This window comes from Corvus kubaryi, unplaced genomic scaffold (assembly GCF_017639235.1).
Source record: "Corvus kubaryi isolate FWS band 111438036 unplaced genomic scaffold, C.kubaryi_AGA036_p1.0 37334, whole genome shotgun sequence".
Lineage (NCBI taxonomy): Eukaryota > Metazoa > Chordata > Aves > Passeriformes > Corvidae > Corvus > Corvus kubaryi.
Genome location: NW_024581108.1, coordinates 23578813 through 23599102, shown reverse-complemented (window position 1 = coordinate 23599102; position 20290 = coordinate 23578813). Strand labels below are relative to the sequence as shown.

The 20290-nt window shown below is 46.1% G+C and overlaps 1 protein-coding gene across 12 annotated transcripts in view; it reads right to left on the bottom strand.

Moving 5' to 3' along the window:
• Nucleotides 1-297: 297 nt before the first annotated feature.
• The window catches only part of NFIA (nuclear factor I A), a 344509-nt gene continuing 324516 nt past the window's right edge, over nt 298-20290 (bottom strand). For 10 of the 12 annotated variants that reach the window (XM_042030837.1, XM_042030838.1, XM_042030844.1 and 7 more), the window contains one exon: nt 1298-1558. In XM_042030837.1, the coding sequence (XP_041886771.1) occupies nt 1541-1558 (18 nt within the window). In that variant the 3' untranslated portion in view covers nt 1298-1540. Of the gene's footprint in view, nt 1559-20290 lie in introns of all 12 variants that reach the window. The other 2 variants (XM_042030839.1, XM_042030845.1) reach the window with 1 other exon arrangement.

The following is a 20290-nucleotide window of genomic DNA, read 5'->3' as shown; positions in this document are numbered from 1 at the left end:
TGTTTTTTTTTTTTTTTTCTTCTTCAGCAAGTGCCCTTGCTTTGAACTGGCATAAGTTGTAAGATCAGCATCGTTCGTTTCTGTAATGATTTCTTCACAGTCCAGAAAATGTACCAGTTCAGGGACACGAAGGTGTTTTACTTTCTGGACCGTTCTCTCTTATTCCCAAGGTGTTTGAGAACTGATAAACCCTATATTGCCGGAAACACGTAAAATTTGTCAGAATTGGCATAATCCATTATAGTGACTTTTAGCTTATAAAATTAACAGATATTATGATTTCATTTTAGTTATGTGCTTTGATAACAGAAAATGATTAATTAGCATTTAATGTAGTTAACATATTGTGGTAAAAGCACCATTAGATTTGTTTTTTTTTTTTTTAATTTTCCTTCAGTTTTAAAGGGATACAAGTTCAACAATAAAAAACATAAAAAGCAAAAATAGCTCCCCTTTTTCTTGCAAGGCTGTTTTTTACCCCAATAATTTAGAGTCCTGGGGTGGAAGGACTTGGAAAACAAAAATAGAATTTTCAACAATCTCTATCTTACAAAGATATTTAGCTATCCAATGAAATTGCACTTTACTCAATTCAAAATTCGATTGTTTTGATTGATTCCTGTCAGTTTCTGTCAAAACAGACCAACTTCCCCATTTCTGTGTGAATTTTTGTGTAATTGTTGAAAATTGTTGAAAAATGTTTTTTTTTAAATGTAAGTGCAGCATTTCAAACTTTTTTTCTTTTTTTTCTTTTTTTTTTTTTTTTAGTGAATAGTAGTAGTTTTTGATGTTTTAAATCGCTCTGCAATCGAGTGGAAAAAAATTGTTGACAATGCTCTTATGGTTCATGTTACGTCTCTAAGTGCCGACTGTAAAAAAAAAAAAAAAGAAAAAAAAACCCCAACAACAACAACAACAACCAAAAAAAAAAAAAAAAAAGAAACCTGCATTTTTTTTTTTTTTCCCCGATATGTTACAGAAAAAAAACATGCTCTATGTCTGTCCGGTAAGTTATATATTGCAGAATTCAGCTACTACAAAAGTTATAGTTTTAAGTGTGTTTCATGATTTCTCAAGAAGTCTCACACCTGTATGGGAAAATCCGATGAGGATACTGTAAAACAGTTAGGCTCCATATGGAAAGTGTGTTATAACAGCGAGTTGGTAAGCAGCAGCAGAGGCTAGTTCTACTCAGTGTCACCTAACGCTTACACTACCAATGAGACACTTCAAAAGTTATGAAGCCCAACCATTTCCAGCACCATATGAGAAATTACAACAGTCCTAAAGTTGTCTAAAAAAAAAAAAAAAAAAAAAAAATTAAAAAAAAAAAATTAAAATCAAATCTCGAGAGAAAGTTACGGCCTTTGCCATTCAACCATAACGTTTGCCATTTCCATGTACGAGTTTGCTGTCGGTGTCTGCTCGCCTCCCCTTCCGCCGATGTGAAGTCGCTGCGCTGCGTTGCTGCTGCTTCCGTGTTACAGAGGTGGGAAGGGGTCTGGTGGTCTGTCCGGTGCGTGGTGGGAAGCGGAGACTTTTATCCCAGGTACCAGGACTGCAAAAGAGAAAGCAGAAGAGTCAGCCCCGGCCGCCCGCTCTCGCCGCTTCCCCAAGGGCTCCGGGCACCGCCGCCAGCCTCCTCCGCCAAGAGGGGGGCTAATTGAGACCGTGACGAATTGACCTAATTACAAAGCTTAATTAAAAATACTGTACAAATCAATATATTTTTTTTCCCTCGCCGACAGTCGCTGGACATAGCTACAGATGAACGCGGGGGTCATGTCACGTTACAAGTTATCAATCTTTTTAATAGATGATGGCTTGAAGATTCCTCCAGTTCACTTTTGTCTAATCCCCTGAAAAGGCGATACACATTCGCCTCTCTGTGCCATTTATCACCCTGCAGTCGGGGTTTTCTTGGGTATTTAGGCATGTGCCAGCATAAGCATCTGTTGCTTTATACTGCCCTGCTTCAACTGTCTCGCTGGAACAGATGCACAGAAATTCAACAACAGGGCTGTTTTCTTAGGAGAAATGTGGATCGCTAGAGAAAAGCCAGGATAAAGCAAATCTCGGGAAAAGTGGATCAGCGAAAATGTCCCGTACCTCTGCCCATACTTGTGTTCCAAAACAAAACGTGGGCCTCAACTAATAGCTTTTCTTAGGGAAAATATTTTTTTTTCTTTTTTTCTTCTTTTTCCCAAAGGGAGGGAATTCCCTGGGAATTCAGCCCCGCAACAATACCGTCCTTAACCCAACGGCGCAGACGCCCAGAGTACAGAAAGCAATTTCGCTCCTCCATAGGAAAATAAACACAGTTGGGAAGCTGGAGTGGGCTCTGCTGGAGCCGGGGCAGTGCCACCGCACCAGGGAGAGCCCGTCTCGGCCCCGGCAGGGTCAGCCCAACCTGAACCCGGGATGAATGAGAGCAGTGTTAGGCCCTGGGACCGTGCGCGTGGGGGGATGCTCCTTGGCAATGACATATTGCTGTGGGAATACACCAACAAGCGGCAACTATTTAGCCTGGAGTCAAGTAATACAACAAGAAAGACTCAGGTATTAAAGAGCCGTTGCTGATACCCCCTGTTTTTTGCTGGGGCTCCTGTAATATATGAGGTGTGTCTGTGTGCGTGCACAGCCCGATGACAAGTTTTACCAAGTTTTTCCTCCGCTCGTTTTTGGCCTCTGACGTGATTGATAGCACAATCAGCTCAGGGAGGATTTATGAACATTTACAGAAGACTCTGAGGCAAGTTTCATGTGGGACTTGGAGATTATGTGGTCTTGCCATGGAGGTAGGAACCGGTAAAATAAATAGCAGGATTGGAGAAGTTGTCCTGCTTCCAATACACCTCATTAACTAACTCTTCCTCTGCTCGCCCTTCTGAATACAAACACACCGGTCCCATATCGACTCCATCTATTGCCTACAGATTTTATATTTAGACTTACTCAGGCTGCAATTAAACGAAATAGTTCTCATATGTAAAGTTTATAAACAGAGGAAAGTTCTGGCAGGGTTCGTGAAGCGAAGCCAAGTCCCGTTCCCCTCCCTGACTGCGGGGCCCTACTGATTTTTAGGAGGGTGCAGGGACGTGGAGTGTGGGCTGTGCTGTGCTGGAGGCATCTCCAGCCACTGCCAGCACCTCTGGCCACTGCCAGCTCCCAACTTCTCCAAACTTTTCAGGGCTGTCCCTCACGCTGCTTGTTTCAGCGTGACAGTTTTTGGCTGGACTAGGAACTGTGGCAGTGCCCAGCAGGGAAGAGAGGGGGTAATGTCTGAGAAGGGAGGGAGCAGAGGGGTTAAAACTTCGAGGTGATGGAGTACAGGGGTTACAGACTGAGAGATGATGGAGTCAGGGGGGTTAAGACTGTCAGGTGATGGAGTAGAAGGGTTAAAGCTTGAGAGGAGATGGAGTAGAGGGGTTGAACACCGCGAAGGGGTGGAGTGGAAGGGCTGAACACTGTGAGGCGATGGAGTAGAGAGGTTAAAACTGCAAGGTGATGGAGTAGAGAGGGAGGCGATGGAATAGAGGGGTTAAAATTGCGAGGTGATGGAGTGGAAGGGTTAAAGGCTGCGAGGCCGTGGAGTGGAAGGGCTGAACAGTTCCAGGCGATGGCTCGCATCTCCAGCGCTGATGTCCGGCTCCTCCACGGCCGCTGGCTCGGCACATGGCTCGCCGGTGGCGGGAGCCCTCGCCACTCCTCCCTCGTTTCAAAAGCTGATTTTTTTTTTTTTTTTTTAAAGCAGGAAATAAAAAAAAAAAAAGAAGCGCAGAGGCTGCGGAGGTGGGGCCGCGCGGGGCCGGGGCTGGCGGCGCTGGGGTCCCCTGGCCCGGCCGGGCTCCGCCGCCCCCCCGCCCCTCGGTCCGTGTGTCCGGCCGCCCCGGCCGCTCCGTCGGTCCGTCCCCCGCCGCCCCGCGCTCCTTCACGCATCTCGCTATTCACCCCGCGCCTCGCAGACAAGGTTACCCCAGAGCGGCTCTGTAATCCTTCACTGAAATAGGCTTTATTGATTGCTCTGGTCTATTGTTCCCTTTTCAAGTCCCCCAAGTTCAAGTTCATCCCGGTGTTACATCATGTCTCGTTGCTACGGGCAACCAGACAGCCCCAGACGTGACCGCCATCCGCAAGCGCGGCGCTGCGCCCTCCCACCGCCGCCAGCCGCGCTGACGTCGAGCCCCGCTCCCAACACACTGAACTATTTATTCTGCCTAATTTATGACCTCCACAGCAAGAGAGACCCCCACTCCAAAAACCAACACTGTTGTATATTTAATTAATCTGTCTTTCTCTGGCACTTGGGAAAGTTAGACAAAGGTCTAATTATTGTGTGTCGCTCCCCACACTTTTCTTTTTGGGGTGACTATTTGCATGGGAAAAGAAACGGCGAGGCTGGGCGCGAGTCCCCTCCCTCCAAAACACCTTTTTTTTCCCCCCTGCCCTATTGACATTTCATGAAATACTTTAGCTGCTTAAGGGAATTAGAAAAAAAAAAATCTGATGTGAATGTAACTCCTTCGGAGTTGGTATTCAGTAACACAAATCAACTCATGACATGTTTAAATTTAAATGCTAACCACACACTCTGCGAGTTACTTTAAAGGTTAGTTTTTAATCAATAGAAGTTGCTGACTCGGGAGTTTTGAGCGGCGCAGTGCAGCTCTGGGGCCTTTGTCTCGCGTTGGGCTTTCAAACTTTTTTTTTCTTGAGATGATTTTAGCAATGATTTGCAGACACAGAGCGCTATTGTGCTCCTGACTAGCAACATGTCAATAAAGGAGTAGAGTTACCATGCGCTAGGGTGTCAATATGACTCCTGCAGACACTGCTTGGCCTTAATACCAATGAAAAACTTAATTAACCCTTCCAGGAGCGACCCAAACCAAACCGCAAGCTCGTTTCAAAACTTCCTTGCCGGGGCTCTGCATGGCCTTGACTGAAAAGCTGCTTTTACAGGACCCAAACTCGGAGCGCTTCGCCAACAGCTGTGTCCCGCTCCGGCTGCTCCTGCAGCCCCACTTGGATGAGATGTTTTATGGGCTGAGGCAGCAGAACAGCGAGACAGAGAGCGCATTTACCCAGCAGATCCCACCAGCACCGCTCTCGGGACACCGGTTTAATTTAGAGCATCTTACAGCTGAAGCGCACACACAGAATGATCCTCCTTTTTCTGCTAATCATTTTAATATTAAGATCTCATATCCCCCTCAAGCCTCCTAGACATGTCTAAGTCTTCCAGGATTAGGGCTGAAGAGCACCATTGTTCCTCTGAAGCACCTGTGAAACTTCTCTGCGAGGGAGAGGAGACCTCCGGCCTCAAATGAAAATGTCTAGGAAGCGTATTAGGCACTTGGAGACCCGATAGCTGGGATCTATGAAGGGTTTTTTTGCATGATTAGGGAGCTTAGAATGAAAAGAAGAAGCCTGGATCCCTACATTTAGATGGCTGAAGTATTTTGTGCCTTGCTTTAGAGTGCTGCTCAATGTCTAAGCACCTCACCCATTTCATCCCTTCAGTTCTGTAACTTATCCGACTGCACCCACTCGGAGAAGGCGGTGTTGCCTTTCTTAATTTAAAATCCCCATTTAAATCATGGGCCCTATCACAGTACAGTCAGGATGATATTATCTCCGTGCTTTTTCATAAAAGAGCCAGTGTTTTATTTCCCTTCTATTTACTTTGCAGTACTGTTCTCCCAGCGAGTTTAGAGCTAAATGAACCCACTGGAGCTAAAGGTCCTGCTCAGTAAAATTGCTGCCACACAGTTGTTGGTGCCACTACGAGTCTGTATTGTCCTGCCGAGCATCGCGCTGTCCTTCTCCAGCGCTCAAGGTGAAACATCAGAAAGAATTCTGCAGTCCAGTACGAGATCTTTGCTTCCCTTTCTCCAGTCAAATGAAGAAGTAATCTCATCAGGTTGAAAAGTGCTGACTAAGGATTTAATAAAGTGCCTGCAGATGTGTGTCATCTCTAAGGTATTCAACTCATGTAATGCAAAACAGTTCCACACTGAATGTGCTTATAAAATTCCATTTAACCATTGCAGAGCTCTATTTTACTGTTCTCCGAGGAGTATTATCACACTTTTTTTTTCCCCCCCTAATTTACAGCACCATGAAAGTTGAAACTCGTATTTGAGAATCCTCACAGTAGTAAGGTTTTATGATCCATAAACAATATCTACTTGACTGAATCCTAAACAGGAAGTCTGAGATGGCAATTACGGTTCTCTGATAAAGCAAGTCTATTTGTTTCTTATGCATTTCTGGAGATAGCAGACACACAAAAATCCTCCAGCCACTCCTGACAATCGGCTCCTTAGTACAGGAAGAACAGCAAGGAAACATTCTGTGATTCTGGGTATTTAACAGGCAAAAAGCTCAAAGTGCCTCATTGACTCCTGTAGCAGTTTCTGCCCGAGTCAGGAGCCCAGGAACAGGCCCACTGTTTATGAAAACCTTCTTAAACTAGCCTTCCTGCACGCCGTCCCTCACCCCAGGCCTCCCCACGAGCACCGCTCACGTGTTTCCAACCAGAACGACAATCAAACCCAAACTTGTTCCATTTGCTTCTACCTGCACATCTCCTGCCCCAACAATGGGACCTTTCAGCTCCCGCAGAAAGCCAGGGCTGTGCACCCTCCCTATCTGTTTTTCGAATTAAGAAGTTAAACAAAAGTCCTCAAGGGCAAAGTTTAACGCTGCGGAAGGAGGTTGTTAATGTGGAATCCAGAACTGGGTGTGACAGTTGGCTTATTTCTCCGGGCAATGTAGGTTATTTAAGGACATTCACACGTTTGAAACTCTGACAAACTCCACGCACAGAAGTTTGGCTTCCCCATACCCACTCAGGGCTCAGAGCTGCTCAGTGATAGCCATTTTCTTTAGGTTCCAGCCCAGTTAGTGTGCCTGGCGGCGGGACGGGTCGGTGCCATCGGGACTTCAAACGCGGCTGCCGTGGCGCTGCGGCCGTTGCTGCCCCGGGCGCATGCAGGAAGTGATTGCTGCACGGGCCCAGGTGGGAAAACCCACCTGTGATAAGAGCCTAAATAAAAAAAACCCTACAGCTTTAGAGCTTGCCAGCAAAGCGGCTGTTTGGGCAGCCCAGGTGAACCCGAGCCATGACCGCTGGCACCGGAGAGGGCTCACCGAGGAGCGTTGATTTGTTTGGGGATGACATTTCAGTCACCTCAAGAACTTTGAGGCTCCCATGAACATTAACCCCAGGGAGGTGAATTGGGGTAACGAATCCTTCTGGTTGCAAAGATAAAATGAGAATGTGAACAGTTAGGCAGCAAACTGGGCCTTTTGGCATCACCTTGTGAGAGGTGCCGGGAAGGCTCTTCCCCACGGTGTGTTGTGTGAAAGCAAGGGGACAAAACTGGGCCTTTGATGCCATTTCAAAAGGGTTGCTAGGGTGAGGGGAGGCAGTGGCAGTTCAGCTTCTGGTGCGACTGGCTGGAGAGCTCCTGCACATACAGCAACTGCCTTCAGCCACATCTGAATTCATCCCACTCTTAAAGTGCTTCCTCCACAGTTTCTCCAGGCCCAAAATCTGATCCTACTGCATAGGACCGAAAGGTGAATGTAAAAGACAAGGTCACCTTTGGGCCTGTGGAAGTTATTTTCTTAGAGCTGGGATTAATTATTCAGTAATTATATTTTCCAAGCTGAAATACCAACAGGGACGTAAGTAGCATGTTGGTCATCCCCAAAGGGACATAAAACAGTGAGAGAATCTTCTGGTTGTCCAGCATCCGCACCCGGGAGAGTCACACGCCCCACTCGGAGCACTTTTATATTGTCTGGAGGCAGATAAAACCTGTCCCGGGAGGGACACTGGTCTCCAGGCGATGCATACAGTAGCTCTGCATACAATAGTTTTTGCGGGAATGCCAGTTGTGGCAAACTGCATTAAATTACGTGCAATAATTTTGTAATATGCACTTTTGCCTGCTGACTATTAAAAATGTATAGTAGTCCAAACCACTTCTCTCCTGGGACCAACAAACTCACTTCAGGCAAGATTTCTGCTTGGGTTCAAACCTCAAGTTGGGAACAGCTAGTGTTTTTAAATAAGTCACCCCAAACCCTCCCAAACCTATGAAAACACACTCATACAGTAACTCCTGCTGTTGTTCCAGACATCTGAATGTTCCAGTAAAGTGTCCCAGCTGGCCCCAGATGTTTCTTAAGTATAAAGCAATGCTCTGAGTGCTGGACCCCCTGCTGCCCCGACCTGGAGCTCAGCAGATTAAAGATTGACTGCACTATGACATATTCGCATTTAGCCTGAATATAATACAGCAAAGACTTATCAATGGCAAATGTTTGAAATGTAACCCAGCCAGCAGAGTAGGCTGGCACTCTGAATATGATGTATAAATAATGTATGGGAACTTAAGATCTAAATTAGATCTACAGGAAGAAAACTTTCCCTTTTCTCTGCCTCTAAAAGAAAAGTTCTCTCACAATGAGGTCATTTTCCTGCCCGTCTTTTGGTTTACAAAATTGCTTTTAGGCAGAGGGTCTTCCCTTTACTTGGGGAACATTTTGCCAGTTACAGTTTTCCTCCAGTTTTCTAAACAACCAAGCAAAGAAGTTCATTTATTTGTTAGTAAATTGACTTTGAAATCTGCAAAATAACTTCTAAACTTTGCGTGGTCGGCTGAAAGCTGACTGCAGCCACGCTAAACTGCAACCCTTGCTGTTTAAAAAAAGAAAAAAAAAAAAGATAGTGGAGTGAAAGAGAGAGAGGAAAAAGAAAGGGAGAAAGAGAGAGAAACAATCCCATTTTGGTTTTTGTTAGAGGACGGCATACTACATAGATCAGAGACTTTTCAAAAAATAAAAACCCCCACTGTACACAAAGCACAGGAAAACGTGAGGAAAAAAGGAAAAACCTAAAAGCAGCTTAGAATGTGTTAACTCTGCCATTCTGTCAGCTTAAAGAGTATTTTATGCTTGATCAACAGCTCTCTTTTATTATGCTTTTCTTTCATTCATTCAAGACATCAAAGACCAGAACCACCAGTGTACCTGATCTACCAGAAGAACTTGTAAGGGTGTTCTAAAGAAATGGGGGTATTGGGAGCCAGACACCCCTGCGGACAAGGCAGTTCAAAGAGAATATTTCAACAATGATTACATTTTGTAAATCTTTGTACGAAAGACAGCTTATTTCCTGCTTTTTTCATGAAAAATAGATTCTATCCATTAAAGTGAGCCCACAGTATGAAAGTTACTTGAGATCTGAGGTACAGCAAGCGGATTAAGTGGAGGGTGAGATGAAATCTTTGAGAGAGACGATGGCTTTCTCTGATATTTGTCGCTGCCATAAGGTTTTCTGAGTGGGCTAGAAACTTTCTTTTTTTTTTATTATTTATTTGTAGACTTGCTGGTGGCGGCGAAGCCGTTTGTAAAAGCAAAATAAACCGGAATGAATCAGAAAGGAAAATCGCAACAAATAAAAAAGGAACTGAGAAAACAAACGGCTGCAAAAAAACCTTTTGACATGTTTGAAAGGAAAACTATATATATTTGCCCCGCTCCGAAAATCGCAGGCGAGCCATTTAAATCCTGCAGACAACTCCAAAGTGCAGCGCACAGACCCAAGCCAGCTGTTTACTTTTCCAAGCCCGTGGTGGTTTCTGCATTGATAAACTATATAACCTCACACACACAGAAGGGATTTTAGCTATGCCAGACCTCATTGCTCTGTCCCGCTCTCTTTATGTGCTGTCACAGAATAAAAATGATCCTAACACAAACGCTGAAATAAGATCTCGCTCCAGAAAGAACATCTTTGTAGATATTTCCTGAGTTACTGCCAAGCGGGATTTTTTTCGCCCATTCATCCTTTCAAAGTTTTGCTATAAACATAGCCAAAATTGTTCGGGAGTAATCAGAAATGACCAAAATATGACCTCCCAGCCAAGGCCAGCTGTGGGGAGAAGGGGAGGAAGCTGCCCCACGCCTGCGGCTGGGACAGCAGCCACCTCTGCCACCATACCTGGGTGATACCCGCCGGCATCAGCACCTTGCTTCCCCCCCTCTGTACATGCTTTTGCAAGAGAAGAAGGAACCAGCGGGATGCATGGAATCAAAGAGGCAAAACCAGCTTTAAACCCACCTCGTGGTTTACATCTACTATTGCGAGGTAAAAGCAAATGCGCTGCGAGGGGGGGGTTGAGTTCTGCGCTTTACGCCTCGTTTTTAGACAGCCCTGTATTTTCCTCTGCTGGAAGCACAGTTAAATTTGCTCGAGAGTGCAACAATTCCGTATTTCTTGCAGCAGATCTCACTCATTTCTTTCCTTTTATGAAACAACACGTGCACGGGGACTTGGAGCCGCTTATAACCTCATGCCGGGAAGTCCCGTGGAAACTGGGACGGCAGACACACCGCTGCAACGGGGCTTTCCAGCATTTTGCTTGGATGAAAGCAAAACCCTTTGGCTCCCTGAAGTACAGCTTCCCCCTGGACACGGCACAAAGCCGCTGGGTGCCCGGGGACCCCCCAGCCCTGAGGGTGGGTGCCTGGGGCCTGCGGCGGCACCGCTCCCAGCCCCTCGCGGCCGCTCGCAGCCCGTCCCAGGCTCCGGCTGCGCCTTCCCAAGTTCAAGTTCAGGTTTAAGGGAAATAAACCGCTCCTCGGGAGCCTGCAGCCAGCCCTCATTTCCATGTGATCCCTCTGAACTTCGCCTGCGCCAGCGCGCCCTGTTTCCAGGGCCCGCCGAAGGAATGTTTTACAGTTAGAGCCCGCAGTGCTTTCTCAGGCATTTCAGACCCAGAGGCCCAAGTTTCAAGCTGCAGCATTAAAAGTTTCCACAGAGCTACTGCGGGGGGGTGGGGGGGGAGGGAAATGAGGAGAACAATATCGTCTTAATTGTCTCTATATAGCTCCACAGTTAAAGTATTACTTTTTAAAGGGACATAATTTATTCTGGAGGCACGGTGTTATAACAACCAGTACATACTTTCACCGCGGCGTAACCCGCTCTATTCTTCATTGTTCTTTCTGGTGGTGTTGCTTTTGCAGAACTCCTTGTTACGCCGTCCCCGATACTGTACTTACAGTTTTATTCAATTTAAGCCAGTTCCTGCAGTCCTCAGGCGAGCAACCCCCCCCCCCCAAAAGCCTCAGGAGTTCTGCCTGCATCAGGGCTGCAAAAATAATCTCCCCTCAACCACCGTTCTTCTCCCCCCCAAAGTTTCTTTACTTTTATTGCTTTAGACAATCGGGGAAAGTCATCCAAAGAAAATCAACCCCCAGCCTGGGCCTCCCAGGCTCGGCTCGCAGCGAGACAGCCCGAGCACACACGCACAGACACACACGTACACACACACCCAGGGGTTTGCCCCGGCACTCTCCTGCCCCGTCCCGTGCCGGCGGAGCCACAGGAGCTACGTGAGGGGCCCAGGGGCCGAGGGGTCCCAGTGGGATGGATGGCTCTGCCAGCAAGCTGCTGCAGAGGCTCTGGCTCTTTGCTCTGCAGTTTGGGGTACAAAAGGTAGTTTTCAGCCTTCTTTTTCCCCATTTCTCCACTGGAGAGCAGGGAGTAGGGGAAAGTCACTACAGTCTTGAGAGGTTGAAAGCTGAGGTGGCCTTTCTCTGCCCTGGTCACCCAGCTCCTGTATCATCCTGGCTCTGACAGCCTCGATGGAGCTATGGGGGACTCATCTGCCACCACATCCCTGTCCAGGGGCTCCCCGTGGTGTAACAGGAGAAAACCCATCATGGATCAAAAGGTAGTTGATCTACAACTACCAAAGGTAGTTCAGCTGCTTTTTTTGGCTGCCCTGAGAGTACTTCAGAGCATACAGAGGAAAGTGAGGGGAGAAAATAACTTGGGCTGGACACGGGAGTGAGCACTCCCTTCAAAATACCCGCAAAAGCCAGGCCCCTGCCTGTGCTCTTTGTGGGTGAAGTGAACAAATGAGCAGCCCTGTGGGGAGAGCAAAGTGTGCCCAGCCTGATCAAAACAGGGCAAAAACCAGGGGGGACAGGTCAGTGGGGACCGGGAGGCACAGGGGAGGAATTGGAATGTGGGCAGCAGGAACAGTGGGGCTGGCAGGACACACTCCAGGCCAAGGGACAGCTGGGGATCCCAGGATGAGGGCACCAAGACAAAACAGCATGTTTTGAGAAGTGGGCAGAGCAAGGTTGGGTTTGGAGACCGCAAAAAAGGAAGAGGAATTGGGGTTTTGGCAAGTCCTAGGTTTTACTAGGCAAGGAGATCAAAACCGGTCTCCAAATTAACACGGGCAGAAATCGGAGCACAGAGGTAACTCTGGCACTTTTGACCTTTTAAAATTACAGGAGACAGTGAGCTGGAGGAAAAATGACTTGATTCATCAGGAAACCCCCCCTTCCCAAAACTCCTCCTAAAAAAAGAAAGCCAACAGGGCAGCGAGCTGAACAAAAAATCTCTCCTGAATGTGGGAACTTTTGACATCTGCCTTTTTCCTGATGCTTTGTACCTTGGTAAACTGCTCTAAGAAAAATGGAAGGTCGTACATCATGCTTGTGTTCAGGGATGCAGCTGTGGGGATCCATGAAGGGACTTCTGTCACACTGTGGGGAACCCCATCCAGGGATGAGTCCTGTAAAAATCCACTGGGGCCATTGGGGTCAGGATGCTACAGAGCAGTGTGAGTGGGGCAAGGAAAGACCACCCCAGGCTCCAGAGGTTGCCAGCTCCCCGTTGGAGAAATGGAAAAGGCTTTGCAGCACATGATCTGCCTTTGGATGAGGAAGGACGTATTAGACATGGTTGGCTAAAGGGAGTTGGGTCTTGGCCTAGCTTGGAGCAATTTTCACACATACTGTGAGATGCCAGTGAAAGTCCTGGTGGAGTGTAAAGTCATTAAATGAGATGAAATTAAACAATTTAGTTATTTCTGCTTCATCATATTTGTGCAGTATGGCAGGCAGAATGAATTACTACTAATGATCAAATTTAGTAATACTAATTAAACTATCTCAATTTAATTAATACTAACAGAGAAAACAGACAAAATTACTAATGTAAACCTTGAACTTAAAATCAAAAGGTGCCTCTTCGCTTTTGTGAGTCACTGAATGTGAGGCTTTTTCCCTGAAAATAGCCTGGGTAGAAGTGGCTCTTTGTACTCCCTAAGTAAGCTGCTCCATTGTATGGATAACTACAGCTCTCCTCCAGCTTTCTTTCTCCCCCTTTTTCTCCTAAATGTTACTACTTTTACTCCTTGTGTTCCCAAAGAGCTTCCAGGAGAAGAATCTGAGCTCTGTTCAGACTCACTCAACATCAACAGCACTGATAAAGCAGTTACCACTACTGGGACAAATTCTGCCCTGGGTGCTTGCAGGAAGAGAGTTTAAAAAGAGCCTGTGGAGCCTCCCTTGCTGGGAAATCAGGGAATCACAGAATGGCTTGGGTTGGAAAGGACCTTAAGGATCAGATGATCTTCCAAACCCCCTGCCATGGGCAGGGACACCTTTCACTGTCCCAGGTTGCTCCAAGCCCTGTCCAATGTGGCCTAAACTTTCAGATTTAGCCTACAAGACCAGTAATTTGGGAAAACCCCAAACCCATCTCTACATCAAGGAAGATGGCTTTAGAGTCACTGAGAGTTAATACCTGTAGCCACAAAATAAAAACTCCACAGATGCAGAAGACTGCACTGCAAACCCTCTCCATAAAGAAAATTAATTTTAAGCTTTATCTTATCTGAAAAAGACTAGATTTACTCTACTGTGCATAGTTATAAGCAAAAGAGAAGCATAATTAAACAAAAATGTTATTGTATTTCTAAAACAAACTCCTGCCAATAACAAATCTTCCAGCTCCTCCTCTCATCAACTTCAGTGAATGTACAGCTGGGTCCCATACCACAGATTCTCAGACATGATCTTTAACCCAAAGGACTACAAGAAAGTCCTTAAAAAAACCCCAACAAACCAGAGAATAGCCAAACAAGGAATATAATGTGTCAAAGTGTTCTTCCAAAACCTCAAATCTCGTTGTTCAGCACATGCAAAGATGAAAAAACGCAAGCCCACATGCAAATGTCATACTTCAGTTTATCCCTTCTTTTTTTTCTTTAAAAATAGATACTTTTTCTGTTGTCATATTTAAAAAGGTGTAGTTATAGCAAAAGCACAAAAGGATACCTGAAGTTGTATAAAGCTGCTCCAAGCAGTGCAGAATTGCATAGAATCCTAGAATGGTTCTGGGTGGAAGAAACCTTAAAGCTTATCTTTTTTCATGTCCTGCAGGGCAGGGACACCTTCCACTATCCCAGGCTGCTCCAAGCCCTGTCCAACCTGGCCTTGGACACTCCATGGATGGGGCAGCCACAGCTGCTCTGGGCACCCTGTGCCAGGGCCTCCCCACCCTCACAGGGAACAATTCCTTCCTAAATGATTGTGTTCAGCCTCCAAGGTGGCTGCAATTGTGTTGGCTGTGACTTTGGTTACTCGTATCTCATAATTAAAATTACATTTCATTGCCTTCTGCAGTTTATTCAGCGGCATCTCTTCATGTGTAATAACCAGTGTTTGTAGAGATGATGTAACAGCTGGGTCACACAAGTGAATATGCCTGAGAATATTATGATTATAGTGTCAGTACTGTTTTCAAAATTGAATATTAATAACTAAAGCAAGTAAAAGGAAACCTAGAAGATATTTTTAAGTTTAGCCTCTTGGTTTTTTTTAGATCTTTTTTTCTTGAAATCCTGGTTTTAAATCAAACTTTTCCAGTTCTACCTCTGTTCAAGCAGAAAATGCTGTCAAAGCAAAAGCCTAAAATGAGACGTGTTTTGCTGTTCTAAACTAAAGCCAGGTAAAATTTGAAAGATTCAATTTCCCATGCTGTTAGCAATCCTTACTAAGAACAGACACCTTTGTCAAATTTAAAATATAAACAGGTTTTACTAAATTGAGGTAATTTTGCTGTATTTCTTTTGAAATCCCAGTCACTTCCCCTAAATGTATGTAATTTACATTTCTCTAGGGCAGTCTAGCACTAGGGAGGTGATACTCAGTGTCTTCAGAACTTGGAATCTGCTGCAAACTGGGGAGTCCTTCTCTGTTAGGAAAAGGCTTCTTTTGGTCCCTTCATGTGGAATTCAGTATTAATTTCAGTGCAGGACAGTCTGTTTTGCAAAGTCTTCACCTCTGGAGCTTATTCATTCCTTGACCTCTGGGTTAGTGCCATTAAGCAAAGGTGATTCTTAGAACACAGGTAGCTTAATGCCTATCCACTGGGAAGGGTGTAGGGATAGTGGCCTTTAATTTTTGACCTTCATTGTAGACTGTGGTCCTAATCCTTTCATTGCAAAATTGTTAAAAAGTGTATATGGCAGTTGGCAAAAAATCTTAATGTTCCAGTAAATGCAAAAGCCATAAATTTAGCTGCTGACCTTTTCCATCCAGGTCACATGTGACACCTACTGGAGTTTGTCAGGCTGGGTGGAATTTATGGAGCTCATATAGGTATCAGCTGCGAAGGCTGAACTTTCATGAAATGTCTTTCAAAGGCACTTCCAAAACCCTTGTAAAAAGTCAGTATGGCTTTTTTCTTTTTTAAGGGTATATATTCTGCACACATTTTATAAGGTCTCATCGTGCCACCTCTGCAAATCTTCAGCACTCGGGAAACTTCAGCTCTTAAATTATTACTCTTCACAAAACAGAGAAATCAGGCCAGGCATGTAATTATTGTGATTACCAACTTCTAGCAGCCCCTTCCCAAGCCTGGCTCTCTGTGCACTCCTTTCTTTCTGGTGTGCAGCCTCCTCCTGCCCCTCTCTGGGATCGATGGTATCGATGGCGTATTGTCAGTCAGAGAAATGGGATTTGATAGTGCCCTCAAGCAGTTGCAAAAGGAGGGAAGGAATACAAAACCCACCCAGGTCCCCACCAGCAGCGTGAGATCAATGCTCTCAATAATACGTTTGCCGCCACGTAGCGCCCTAACTGTCGCAATTAATAATGTAGAAGGAGCCGATTAACTTAAGTAAAGTGCTCTCCACTGTGTAAACACATAAAGATCTATAGGGCCAAAGAGGAAAGAACGAACAAAACGTCATTTTTATATTTTATGTGGACACATTCTTGCTTTCTATTCTGCTCTTGTAACAATTACTGTACTAGCCACTCTGACAGAGTCAATAAATTGATCGTGGACCTGATGCAGCAGCGAGCAGACTAATCCAATACAGCATTATCTGCCATGGAGGCTGGGGTGGGCAGTGGTGGCCAGGAAATCAGCCAAGCCAGCCAACAGCAGCAAGAGGCTCATAGCTATAACCTTGCCCTAGACTGGCTTGATTTGTGTGTGTGAACATAGGGATGGAGCAGTGCTCTGCCCATGCTGCACCCTCAAAGCCCTTTCAAGACTCCAGTTGGCCACAGGACCCCGTGGTTCAGCAGGGATCAGCCCCTAAACAGGACCCTGTGGCTCGGGGAGGTTCAGCTCCACTTTCATTTTCTCATGTTGGCAGCCATGAATTTGAACACCTGATGACTTTCTCCCCCACCACGCCGAACTTTCTCCCCTCAACTGCACCCACCACAACACAGCAAGAACTGCTGCCTGTCTGCTGAAAAACAAATCTGGGAGTCCCCTCCCATGCCCCCTGACCTGTGAACACAGGGAATGTCACATTTTGTCATCTTAAATGGCCACGTGGGTCTGGTATTATGTCTCTGACAGTGGTTGCAGTCCTCTTGGGAGGAAGCTGCAAGAATCCCTACAAAGGAGATGGACCAAAATGATTTGGCCTGAGGGGAAACGTCTTCCCAGCCCCATGCAGTAAGTTGTAGGCCTTGTAAATCCATGTTAGCAGGGAATATGAGATTGAAAAAATAAAAATAAAAGAAAGTTTCCTGCTGAATGGAAAAAAGAAAACTGTTTTTTGGCAGAAGTTCTTCAAGAAGGAGAACATAGGCCATTGTTATTATGAAGACTTTTCAATGAAAACACAGAAAATCATTGCCTTTTAGAGTAATTGTTTAGCTAAAGAAAGGTTACACAGCTTGTAGAGAATTTAGTAAGAAATTAAATCTCTCCAGCTCATTCATCATATTTCTGCATTTGCCAACTCTTCCCACCAGGCCCACACTTACTTCTTCCCTTTCTTCTCCCCCACTGTGGAATAAGTAATGGCCATAAAACCCACAGAAAGGCAGCCTTGCGCACAGGCTTCCTGGTTATTGTGAGGAGGGGGAAAACTCAATAAGTTTAATTGCTTAGTTTGGGAAATTCGTCTATGTCCATTGTAAATAATTCTATGCTGAATCTACTGGAAATAGGATGCTGAGTGCTGGTTTCCAAAAAAGAGTCTGAACTGTTCACCAGAGCCTATGAGGAGGAGGAAGAAAAAGCCCAGGAATAAGGATCTCCCCTGCTGAGGACTAACCCAGGCATTTTGGGACTGATTTGGCTCCAGCCCACTTTGAAGATGCAGCCAGATGATGGTATTGGGAAGTTTTCTGCGAATCTTCACCTTTATAGTGCAATATGTGCTTTTCTTTTTGAGGTGTGCTGTTCTCAGCTCTTTCTAAGAACTGACCTGAGAGTGGAATTCCATAGTCCTGCTCTGTGCAAGTTAAGTGGGCTCTGTGCCCTGAGCTGAACGGGAGGGAAGGGGAGTGACCCTCATTTCTGGTCACCTTTGTGAACCTTGATAGAGTCTGGCACTGCATTTTCTCTCCACACTCTCTCTAGACTCATTTCAGAGCCTCCCTCAAGTTCAAAATGGTATCGCTATGTCCTGGGTGGAAGAAGAAACACAGCACCAACATTCAGGTCATGTGTCAGTACCCTGATGCCACTGGTCCAACAGCAAAACACTTTTTGGCCAGAGATCAAAATTTTGAGTGATCATAAGAGGGCTCAGGCCTCCAGGTGTTGGAGTAGAGCAGCCCTCATTTCCCTTTGCCAATATGGGAGCAGAGTGATCCCTCTAACTTCAGCACCTCTAGAAAGCAGCAGTCCCACACCCCAAAACTGTATTTTTATATCTGATCTACGCAAATTTCTCTTCTCTACACACTAGAGATGTTACTCCTTCGTGGAAATGGTGTTCTGAACCTCCCACTACATTTGCTGGACTGGACAAGAGAAAGAAAAGGAGCAGTCAAGTCTCTGCTTAAAAGTGCTTTACAGCTGAAATTGGACACATGTACTGGCTTAGGGAGGTTACTGTACGGAATATGGAATTCTTAGGGGGCTGATTCAAACAAATGCTTCCAAATTGGTGTTCTTCATCTCCATTCACAGTCAGACACAAGCAGTACGTCCAGTCTCAAGGATGAGTGTTCTGATCCTGAGGAGGGACAGTCCCCTGAGCAACAAGTAGCTCTGACCTGGCTTATAAATAGTTCTGCTCAGAACCCCCAGAATAAAAGGTCTGGTGTTGTTACTGAAGCCTCTCATGTTCTCTGCCATGTCCCCCACACCCCTCGAGGTGTCCCTGCCCTGCCCCACGTGCGGCGCGAGGCCGTGGCTCAGCACAGTGCCATGAAACGCTGCCCTACCCCTGCCTCCTCGGGGCCAGCAGGTCCTGTCTGTCTGACCAGTGCCATTCCTGGGCTCTGGGAAACGGGAGGAAGGCAGCAGGGTGTGGAGGCAGAAAGGCCAGGCAGCCCATGGTGCTCATTAATAAAGCACACGGCCACGAGCTGTGCCGGGCTCAGCGTCCCCTTGGGAGGGGGCAAAGGGCACAGCACAGTGGCAGCGAGTGGCAGGGATGGAAAATCCCTGTGAAGCCAGGCACACGTTTGATTTGTCCAGAGGAAAATGTGTGCACTGGTTTCTTTCTTCCATAGGGTGGCAATGGAACCTGGGCACAGAGCAGCTCTGTGGTTTCAGCTGCGGGAGCGAAGCGCTGGAGGAGCTGCATCAGCTTCCCAGTCAAGGTGCTGACTTTGATCTATGGATCCTATACGCTTTTGGGGCCTGCCACCTACGGGGCTGCTTCCCTGCCTCCCCTCCTCCAGCCTGCAGAGGGGCATCACCTGCACCACACTCCTCAGATTCCAGTGTCTGGGCAGCAGCGCCTGGCTGTTCTCACAGAAGGACCCTCTACTCTGGAATTTGCCTCCCCCCCAGTCTGACAGAGCTCACATCTGCTATCCTACAGGACACAGCATCCAGCTCATTTTTTTTTCTCGTGCCCTTTGTTTTAAAGTGCTGCCAGTGAAAAATTGCAGGTTGCAGTTTGCTCTCTAAAAGGCTTGCGGGGAAGCAAAACAGGCTTTGCCTTGTCTCTGGGAAAGAAAGTAATTGCACAATTAGGTTTGTGTATGCACCTGAGGCACATGGTGGGGTTTTTTTAGAAATAAGTAAAAGCCCAAAAAGAGAAAGCTACAAAGATACCACTGTCTAATTTGGGAAAGGCGGAGAGCGGGAGCAGATCTAAAGGAGTTAGCTAAACTTCAGTGATTTCCCCCTAAGTTACTACTGCTCTTTTAAAGAATGTATTTCACAGGGTGCATTTTTGTACCTGCTCCTTATAAAGCTGTTCTGCTGAGCTTGCTGTTTTTCATACCTGTTATTTTGCTGCCTAGATAAGCTTGTTTGACTTTTGGGGTTTTTCTTAGACTTTATTTCAGTGTTCTAGGCAGGTTACAGGCCTTTTGTTTCAGTTGCTTTGTGTTAAAAAGGATGAGCTCTAGACAGAGCTCTCTTGTAGCTGGGTGGCTCTAGGGCCCCACCAGGGAAAGTGTAAAAACACAAGACCTTTGCTTATTACCCAGGATCTGACTGTGCTTGGGCACTGTGCAAAGGCAGAACCAGGAAGAGCTTCTACTTCTGTTCTTCTAGAAATAAGTTTTATCTTTTCCTACAGAAAGGCAAGGGAATAAATATTTGGGTTTGTGCTTAACCAAGTTTTAGCAACTACCTGGGATGGATCTGATATAAAGTGTGTTTACATTAGAGAGGGATTTTTCCTGAAAGAGCTGGTCAGGGCTACAGGATTCACTTTCTCATAGGGTAAAGTGGTTGATTCTCTGCCTGGGTGCCTGCAGTGGGAGGCAGTTTCTGTTCCCTGCATCCTCATAACCTCCCTGTGCAGGGCACATGGGCCACTGGCAGGTAGGAGCGATTAGATGGAGCAGGCATGTGTTTCTCAGGAGCTGTTTTTAGCACTCCAAGTACAATTTCCAGGAAGATGCAGGCTAAGTAGGTGGCAAACAGGACTCAGCCTAGTAAACAATGTTTAGTGTGAAGTGGAGCTGCAGCACTCTGAGTACAGCACGCTGATCCCTAAAGGAATTTTGTACCCTAGAG